The sequence below is a fragment of the Balaenoptera physalus genome (genome assembly GCF_965194825.1).
Source record: "Balaenoptera physalus genome assembly, chromosome: 12".
Classification (NCBI taxonomy): Eukaryota; Metazoa; Chordata; class Mammalia; order Artiodactyla; family Balaenopteridae; genus Balaenoptera; species Balaenoptera physalus.
Genome location: NC_138897.1, coordinates 70948995 through 70958069, shown reverse-complemented (window position 1 = coordinate 70958069; position 9075 = coordinate 70948995). Strand labels below are relative to the sequence as shown.

General features: G+C 62.5%; 1 protein-coding gene across 1 annotated transcript; it reads left to right on the top strand.

The window, feature by feature from the left end:
- The first annotated feature begins 2800 nt into the window (after positions 1–2800).
- Positions 2801–7285, top strand: DERL3 (derlin 3). The gene is made up of 7 exons (XM_082417680.1): positions 2801–5219; positions 5341–5406; positions 5501–5574; positions 5691–5784; positions 6198–6393; positions 6851–6941; positions 7045–7285. Exons 1-7 carry the CDS (start codon positions 5127–5129, stop codon positions 7124–7126), a joined length of 696 nt encoding a protein of 231 aa, XP_082273806.1. The 5' UTR covers positions 2801–5126; the 3' UTR covers positions 7127–7285.
- Positions 7286–9075: the final 1790 nt, after the last annotated feature.

Genomic DNA, 9075 nt, shown 5'->3' with positions numbered 1-9075 from the left:
CGAGGCTGGGAGAACATCTTGAGTGAAATGTGGAGGCGGGGCTTGTGGTGGTGTCTGGGGCGGGGGGGCGGGGGGTGGAGGGGGACAAGGAAGCAGGGTTCCTGTCCCAGGGGCTGAGCGAGCACCTGGCCTGGGGCTCACCCTCCCCGGTATGTGAGCAGGGCCTGGGCTGCTTGGCAGGGGTGTTGGGGGTATAAGCCAGGTGGGAGATGTGGGAGCCCCGGGCCTTTCTGAGCTTCTCCATCCACCTGCTCTGAGCACTCAGTCACTTTCTGGGCAAGGCTCCCAGAGTGGTGGCCCCTGTCCTTCCAGGTCCTTGCCAGACCACAGATGGGAATTGCCTGATGATCTGGCAGGCAGGCGATGGGTAGGAAGACGGTGGGACAGTGTGGCCTCAGGTTCCACATGGACCGGATCCCATGTGCATCCCCGGGTGTGCAGGTGGGCAGCAGACCCGTGTGAGACCACACAGTCTTTTCACTGTGTCTCCATGAACTCGCATCCCCGGCCCTGCCATTTGGCTGATTCAGCCAAGCAGATAATCTTCTTCCAAAACACAGCCCCGCAGCCACACTGAGCCCGAAAATAGCTGAGGTGGAGGGGGCGGCGGGGGGGCTGCCAGCTGCTCTGGGGCTCTGGCTGGAGGCGGCTTTGATGGTCAGGTAGTGGCCACAGCAGCGAGTGGAATGGGGGCAATTGATGAGGGTCATGACAGCCGGGCATTGAAGGTCAGGCTGGCCTGGCAGCTGGGGCTGGGGAGGGACCATCTCATCCAGCCACTGAGGGTCAGAGATAGAGAAACCGGGGTCCAGGCGGGGAGTCCCACACCCCAGCTACTCAGCAGGGGAGCATCCAGGGAGCAGAGTCACCTGTCAGAGACATGGCAGGAGCCCAGAGGTGGCAGAGAGGTTTTTGTCTCTGAACCACAGCTGGAGAAGGGTGAAGGCAAGGAGCTGGGAGGGCAGGGCTGGGGAGGCCAGGGAGGGCTTCCCTGAGCGGTCCTGTCCCCCCGGGACCCCTAACTCGGCCTGTCCCAAACCAACAGGGGGTCTCCCTCCCAATCCTGGCCCTCCCCTACGTCTCAGCCCCCTCGCCAAGCACTCACTAAGGTCTATGCCTTCCGCTTCCTTGACCCTGTCACGCCCGCTGTCACGTGCCCGCCACTGCAGGCCGCAGCCATCTTCCCCTCTGACCCCTGCTTTCTCCAAAGAGCTGCCATCTGATCCTAACCTCACCTGGGGCTCTTCACTGCCCTTGGGACAGAGACCATCACCTACAGGGCCTGGTCAGCCAGCCTCTCATCACATGCAGCTCCTTCCCTGCCTCTGTCCCTCCATGCCACCTCAAGACCTTTGCACAAGCTGCTCTCCTGTTGGGCCTGGCTAATCCTAACTCTTCCTCTATCCTGACTGACTCCTCCCTCCCCAGCCCACCCAGAGACCCTCAAATTCCTGGAAAGTCGATTCTGCTACCAGGCTCAGAAGGCCAGGCCCAGGTCGCCCCCTCTGCTGGGCAGGCCTGACACAGCCCACCTGGACGGTTTGTGGTTCTTATGCTCCGGTCACGAGCAGCTGCTGCCGAGTGAGTTCCGGACTCAGTGCTAAAAATATCCCATGACCCAGACAGGAAGGGCCACCGGGGACACAGCTGCTCCTGGGGGCACTGGCTGGAGCCGCGGTGAGACCCACCCACAGCAGTTGGGGGCGTGGTCCATGTGCTGGGAGGGGGTGGGCACTGAGCTCGCAGCCCCTGAGGAAAGGCCCCGCGAGGGGTGCCACATGTTATCCACAGGAAGACACAGCGCCTCCAGCACTCACCTTGTTTCTGCTTCTTGCCAGCTGTTACCACAGGCACGTGCTGCCTTCGGAATAAAATACATCTAAAAATTGAGTGTGTAGGGCCCTAACAGAAGGTAGGTGAGCTCTGGTCCCTTCAGGGAGGGCTTCCTGGAATAGGGGGCATTTCTATCACCCTCTCTCTCTCTCCTTTTAACAGAACATCTAGGCTGGTAGGGAGGGAAATGAGTGACTGAATAAGTCAGATCTGGGCTGTCCCAGGAGAGAGATGCTGAATAAGAGGTGGGGAAAGGACTGGAGGGTTCCCTGTGGGGCCGGGGAGTGGGAGTCAGGGTTGGCTCCAGGTTTCGGGGTTGTCATTGGGGTCTCATGAGGGTCTCTCCTGGTGTACAAGCCCTGTGAGGAAGAAGGCCAGCTTGGTGGGCACGCAGCAGGTGCTGTCCTGCCTGTAGGCACTGGAGAGCCTGGACAGAGAAATCAGGGGTCTTCGGGTGTCCCCGGACCTGGGCACCTGTCCCCAGACCTGGGCTCCTTGCTCTGTAGCAGGCAGGGTCCCGAGGCCAGCGAGGTGGCTTGGAGAGCAGGCCCATCGTCACCTCGCCACAGGCCCGCCTCCTGCCATAGTCCTCAGCCCAGGAGAGAGGAGGCGGCCCCTCGGGCAGGCCTGCTGCCCCGCTGCTCAGGACAGACAGATGGCTACACAGCCATTAGCATCCAGCACCCCGCCTGCCTGGCTCACCCAGGCCTTCTCTCTGTAATTAACTGTCTGGAGGTGCCAGGGGTCGGAGCAGCGGGCCCGGTGCCTCTCGAGTGGCCTGTCCTGGGCCTGACACTGGACGTGAAAGCCTGGACTGGTGGTGACAGTCTGCCCCAGGCCCTGTTCTGCCTCCTAGGGGCCTCAGTCCCCACCTGAGGGTACCCTGGGCCTGAGAAAGGAAGATGTGCAGTAGAACCCCGCCGCTGCTCCCGGCATGTCCCGCCCCCACCCTGGGCTCCGTCTCCCAGGAATGTGCTTCTCCAGCCCCAAACCCGGCTCCTGCCTTATCAGCCCTATCAGCCCCATCGAAGGGGAGAGACAGACACCCCTATCACATGACGCCCCTCCGTTAGCCCCAGCCTGACCCTGAGCGGAGGGCCAGCCAGCGTCTGCTTGCTGAGGGCCCAGAGACAGGAATGCCTCCCCTTCCCGGTGCAGACAGGAAACCCGACCCCCTTGCTGGCTCCTTCAAGCCTGGCAGGCGCCCGCCCTGATGTCTGAGGCCCTGGATCCCAGCCCTGCAGCCGCACCTCCACCTGGGTGGGATCCCACCTGGGTGGGATCTGCTCCGCCGGCCTCACCTCGAACGTGACCTAGATCTGCTCTGCTGGAAAATGGAGGCTGTCTGAGGGGGCCTCTTCAGCTTGCTCCCACCAGCCTCTCAGCCCTTGGTCCAACTCCTGCTGTATCAGACTGACCTCTCCTCACTCCTGAACCCAATGCACACCCCCCTTCATGCTCCCAGCCTCTCCCTCCCCGCCCCTCCCAAGTGGGCCTCCAGGAGCCACTCCCCAGGGGACCCCTCTTAGCCCTCCTAGGATCCACCTGAATTGGAGTTTCTCTTTTCCACCAAAATAACAAGGTATCTCGGCTGGTTCTCCCCACTCCAGTCTCCCTGGGGGACTCAGGGTCCAGCCCAGGGCTTCCCTCACCTGCCACACTCGAGTCCAAGGTTGAGCTCCCATTTGGTAAAGGTCCGGGCACCTTCCTCTCCCTCATGGCCGCCATTATCCAGGGACCTTGGCGTGGCTTCCCAGGCCAAGTCTCCCAGGGCTTCTCACTACCTTGTCCCTGCAGCCTTTTCCTGGTTCTGCTGCAGCCTCCCTGGTCTCCCTGCTTCCCTGGCTGTCTGCCTTCTCTAACTAATGAAGGTCGAGCTGCCCAGGTCTGGCCTCGCCCTTTGGGCATCTCACGCAGGCCCAAGGCTACAAATGTCATTGGTCTACTGAAGGCTGCTACCCACACTTGGACCGCCTGCCTGACATCTCCCCCAACACCACGGATGTCATACAGATGCCCCAAACTCAGTGAGGCCAGAACAGGACTCTCCATCTGCCTGCCTTTCTCCCAAGCATTCTCTAGCTCAGTAAAGGCCACCGCCTTCCATCCACCCTGCAGCTCAGGCCCTGAAGTCACCCTTGACTCCTCTCTCACAGCTCTGTCTAGTCTGCTGGCAAACCCACATCCCGCCCCTCCTGGCCCTCCAGGCTCCACCCTGCCCAAGCCATCAGCGTCCCTTGCATCATCCCTTGCTCACCGATTCCTCTGGCAGTCTACTGTACTCACAGCAGTGACAATCAAACATCACCTCTTCACAGAGGATTCCCAGATCACCCCATCTGGCATGGGCACACTACCCAACCCTCCAGCCTCCACTTGGCTGTTATTTCCGTTAGCGCGCTGTTCTGCAAACACTAGCTCTCATCTTAGCACAAGACCATGACGGCCTGTCTCCTTGGCTATACCAGGAGGGATAGCATCTTTTGTTGGCCTTTGTGTCTTCAGCATCCAGATCAGTGCCTGGCACATAGTCGGTGCTCAATAAATGATTGACTTTGTTCATTAGAATGAATAAATGGAGTTTCCCTTTTCCACCAAAATAACAAGGTCCTCTTCAGCCCGTCCACTTGCTCCAGCCTGCCTCATCACCGGGGCTGCAAGTCCCCAGCCTGGCCCTCCTCCGGCGGCCCTCGTGGGGCTTCCCAAGGAGCTGGCAGTTTCAGCAGGGCCTGGACGTGCGGGGGGATTTGGACTCGCGGCTGAGCGCCTTCTTCGCTGCTCTTGTTCCCGGAGGGAAGAAGGACGACCCGCGTCGCCGGCCAAACCAGGTGGATCGACATATCAGCGCAGCCGAACTCCGGATTCCGCCCCGCCCACACCCCCGCGTGGCCCCGCCCCTTCAGTCTCGCGGGCCCTCCTCGAGCAAGCACTCCTAGCCTCGCCCCCAGGGTGGCTCGTGGGTCCTCGCTATTGGTCCTCCCCTAGTTTGCCGCGAAGCGCCCAGTTCCTCATTGGCCACACATTCTCCCGCGCCGCCGCCGCAGTCACCACAACAAGCGCCACGTGCTCAACCGTGGGGCTTGCTCATTGGCCGCGAGTCCCGACCCGCCCACGCCCCCATCCTGCCCCCGGCTTCCTGCTTCCTCCTCCTATTGGTTACCTGTCGCAAAACCCCTCCCTCTAGCCCGGGCGCGCTGCACCTCGGGTGAGGATTGGCCGAAGACAGGAAGGCGGGGTTTGGAGGCAGGTTAAGAGCGCTCGGTGGTCGGGCCACGCGTTCCTGAGAAGGTTCAATGGCGTGGCAGGGGATGGCGACCGAGTTCCTGCAGGTGCCGGCGGTGACGCGGACCTACACCGCAGCCTGCGTCCTCACCACCGCCGCCGTGGTGAGCTGGGCGGGTGGGTGGGTATCACCATGGTTACAGCCCCGGGGTTGCCATGGTTACGGTTGGACCCGCCCCCGCCCCCCCGCCGGGGGGTAGCTCCTGACGCCCCCTGGTTCCGCAGCAACTGGAGCTCCTCAGCCCCTTCCAGCTCTACTTCAATCCGCACCTCGTGTTCCGGAAGTTCCAGGTGAGGCCGCCCCGCCCCTTGCACCTGCTGGCCCAGCCCCGCCCGCCCCGCGCCTGACCGCCCGCCCCGCGCCTGACCGCCCGCCCCCATGCAGGTCTGGAGGCTCGTCACCAACTTCCTCTTCTTCGGGCCCCTGGGATTCAGCTTCTTCTTCAACATGCTCTTCGTGTATCCTCCGCTGCGCGGCCCCGGGAGGCGGGGTGGGGGTGGGGGTGGGGGTGGGTGGCGGCGGGAGCGGGGAAACTGAGCTCCGCTGGGAGGCACTTCCTATACGGACGCCGCAGGTTTCGCTACTGCCGTCTGCTGGAGGAGGGTTCCTTCCGCGGCCGCACGGCCGACTTCGTCTTCATGTTTCTCTTCGGGGGTGTCCTTATGATCGTATCCTTCCCGGGCTCTGGAACCTCTGGGCCCGGCCTGTGCTGGCCCTGGGGCCCGGCTTGAGCGCCGGCCGGAGAGGGACAGAGTCGCTTCCTCCAGCTTAGGCTGTATTGAGCGTGCATCGCGTGCTCAGCTGCAGGTGCCAGGGCTAGGTCCAGTGCTGTACCCAAAATGCCACACGGTGGGGTACCCGGGGCTCTGAGCCCTGAATGCCAGTATCCAGATGGAACTGGGGCCGGGATGACCAGTGGTGGGGCTTGGGGTGAGGTGGAGAGGCAGTGCAGATCAGGTGGCCCCTGGAGGCTACAATGTGGCCTTAGATTGGGAAGGGAAACCAGCCAGCGGGAGGGTTCCAGGGGTTTAGGAAGTCAGAGGGGCCCTGGGCAGGGCATGAGGCCTTGACTCTGGCCCAGCTGCTGGGGCTCCTGGGCAGCCTCTTCTTCCTGGGCCAGGCTCTCACAGCCATGCTGGTATACGTATGGAGCCGCCGCAGCCCCCGGGTGAGGGTCAACTTCTTCGGCCTCCTCACCTTCCAGGCGCCATTCCTGCCCTGGGCGCTCATGGGCTTCTCAATGCTGCTGGGCAACTCAATCCTCGTGGACCTTCTGGGTAAGCCTGCTGTCCATCCAGCCTTCCCCAAGCAGGCTGTCAGGGACCTGAGGGTCTGGTTGGCCAGAGCCCCCTGTCCACCTGCACTGGACCTCTCATCTGTCCCCACCGCCTCTTCCTGCCCTCACGGCTACCCTGTTCTTCCAGCCCCTCAACCAAGCCAGCCTATCGGTTTTACTCCTTCAGGCCTCACCTGCTTGCTGATGCTTGTGTTAGGTTCTGACCCAGGTGGGGATGGGTGGGTCAGGGTTCCTGCTTCATGGCTCCCATTCCTCCCATGTTCTCAGGCCTGACCCCCTCCCAGGACCTGCTCTCTTCTGGGCCAATCCTGGCCCCACCCTGGGCTGGCAGTCTGTGTAGGACATTGGTCACCCGTGCTCTGGGGCCTTCAGGGCTGCGCTGGCCGTGGGCTCTGGGCTGTGGAGAGTGGCTTCAGCAGTTGGTGGCTCTCCCACAGGGATTGTTGTGGGCCACATCTACTACTTCCTGGAGGATGTCTTCCCCAACCAGCCTGGCGGCAAGAGGCTGCTGCTGACCCCTGGCTTCCTGTGAGTGCTGAGATGACAGCCCTCCCTACTCCCCCCCAGATGGTTCCCTACCCCATGGGGGAACCCTTGTTGGCTGAAGCTCAGCGTGGGCCCCTCCCCACAGAAAGCTGCTACTGGATGCCCCAGAGGAGGACCCCAATTACCTGCCCCTCCCCGAGGAGCAGCCAGGACCTCTGCAGCAGTGACCCCACCCAAGGCCAGGGCCAGCCCCAGGGGCCCATCTTCCCGGCCTCCGGCAGGCCCGCATTCCCCCCGCAACCCTGGCTTGTAGCACAGCTACCTGTCCTGGAGGCTGGGCCATGCCCAGGGCCCACCCGAATAAACAATGACCTGTATCCTCTTCACACACAGCACTGGCCCTCCTGCCTCGGCTGGCCACACCTTTCCATGCAGGGTAGGTGCTGCTGGCCTTCACCAAGGGCCACCAACCGAGCCTGACCTGCTCTCTCAGACCAAGAGCAGGTGGTAGGATGGGAGGCCCAGAGAGGGTCCAGAACCTACCCACAGTTGTCCAGCAGAGCTTTGAGCTCTCATCCCCACCCTGACTGTGCCTCAATTCAGCCTTCAGTGAGGGGTGTCAGATCTTGGTGGCGGGGCCAGGACTGGGCTAGCCGGTCATGCTGAGCCCAGTCTGTGGTGGCTGCTGCCCGAGGGGCCCTCAGGCTGATGCCTCTCCAGGCCCCTCCTGTCCCTCACCAGCAACCCACAAGGGGAGCTTTGCCTCATTTTCCAGCTAAGCAGCTAAAGGACTGGCTAAGTACCCACAGGGCCAGATGCAGAAAGGGGGCAGGCCCTTTCTGTGACCCCAAAGCCTTAAGTGTCACCTTAGCAGAGTCCAACGGCTGAGGCAGAGACCTCTGGGAAGCTCTGCCCCTGCCATTTTCAGTTGAGGACGCGGAAGCCTCCTCTGGCCCACAGCTCACTTGCATCAGATGACCAGTCCACATGGTTTATTCCTGGATCGTCACCAGCACGAGTGCTCCTCCAGCCACCGGCTGTCACATTCACAGATGACAGAAGTATTCGCCATGGAATTGGACCTTGACGTTGTAGTGAAACCTTTGGTGCAGCAGTGGGCTCTGCAGTGGGCAGGCGGCATGTGAAGGCCCCTCCCTGGGCCTCTCCCAGGCAGGTGGCCAGCCTGGCCAGTGGGCTGAGGCAGGCAGGGTGTGTCCCACCCACCAGCTGGGGGCTTGGGCCACCTCCTGCTGTCCTGAACACACACCTCAGCAGTGGAGCCCACTTGTCTCCAAAGCCAGCTGGGCCTGGAGCCTTCCTCTTTGTTCAGGGCCTTCCAGTGAAGCCCAGCTGTCTCCTTGCTTGGGGTCCAGCAAGTTCCACTCCTGGATGAAGGGCAGTGGCTGGAGTACAAATTCCTAGGACGTGCTCATGAAGCCCCCCACCACCTCCGCCCCAGCCCAGACGCCAGCCCCATCTCACCCCACATTCCCACAGCAAGAACCCTCAGAGCTCTGCCCCTGCCCAGTGTGGGGCTTGGGCTGGGTACCGGGTGCCATGGGGCCCCAGCCATGCTCCGGGGAGCAGAGCAGTCCTCACCCTCAGCCCTGCCAGCAACTGAAGGTGCGGGGTCTGGGCCCATGGCCTTCAGTTAGACTGTAGCTGTGCCCGGGTCACCCTGCGGTGCCTGGCCCAGTGAGGAGGCCCCCATGTGCCACCCTCCTGGGTCCCACATCCCAGGCAGAGTGGGGACCCTTCCACATTACAGAAGAGGATGTAGAGCTGCATCACTCTACGAGTTGGCGCCAGGTTGGGTGTACTGCTCCACACTCTTCTCCTGTTACTCCTCACAACCGGTGGGGAGGGAGGGGCTGGCCCGGCCACAGCATCAGCTGGGGGTGGAGATGGGCCCCAGTCCACCTGTTATGTGTGAGGTGCTAGGAGGTGTGGCAAGAGCAGTGCACACCTGCTGGAGCTGAACAGCTGGGCACGGGCACCCGGGCTGGCAACACGCCCTCAATGACCGCACAAGATGGGGCCTCTCCAAGGACCAGAGAAGCATGCTCCTGGCTGGGGGCGGAGCTGTGGCTGATAGGGCAAGTGGCCCTGCTTGCTGAGCCTCACCACCTTCTCATCCCTCTGGGACTGCAAGGACTTGCCGAGCACGGGTGGGTGG

What these genes read in the sequence shown, in the direction of transcription:
- DERL3 (XM_082417680.1), top strand. Translation starts at nt 5,127, where the DNA reads ATGGCGTGGCAGGGGATGGCGACCGAGTTCCTGCAGGTGCCGGCGGTG. An exon ending in TCGGGGGTGTCCTTATGATC is followed by an intron (nt 5,785 to 6,197) that starts GTATCCTTCCCG and finishes ACTCTGGCCCAG; the next exon opens with CTGCTGGGGCTCCTGGGCAG. An exon ending in AATCCTCGTGGACCTTCTGG is followed by an intron (nt 6,394 to 6,850) that starts GTAAGCCTGCTG and finishes GCTCTCCCACAG; the next exon opens with GGATTGTTGTGGGCCACATC.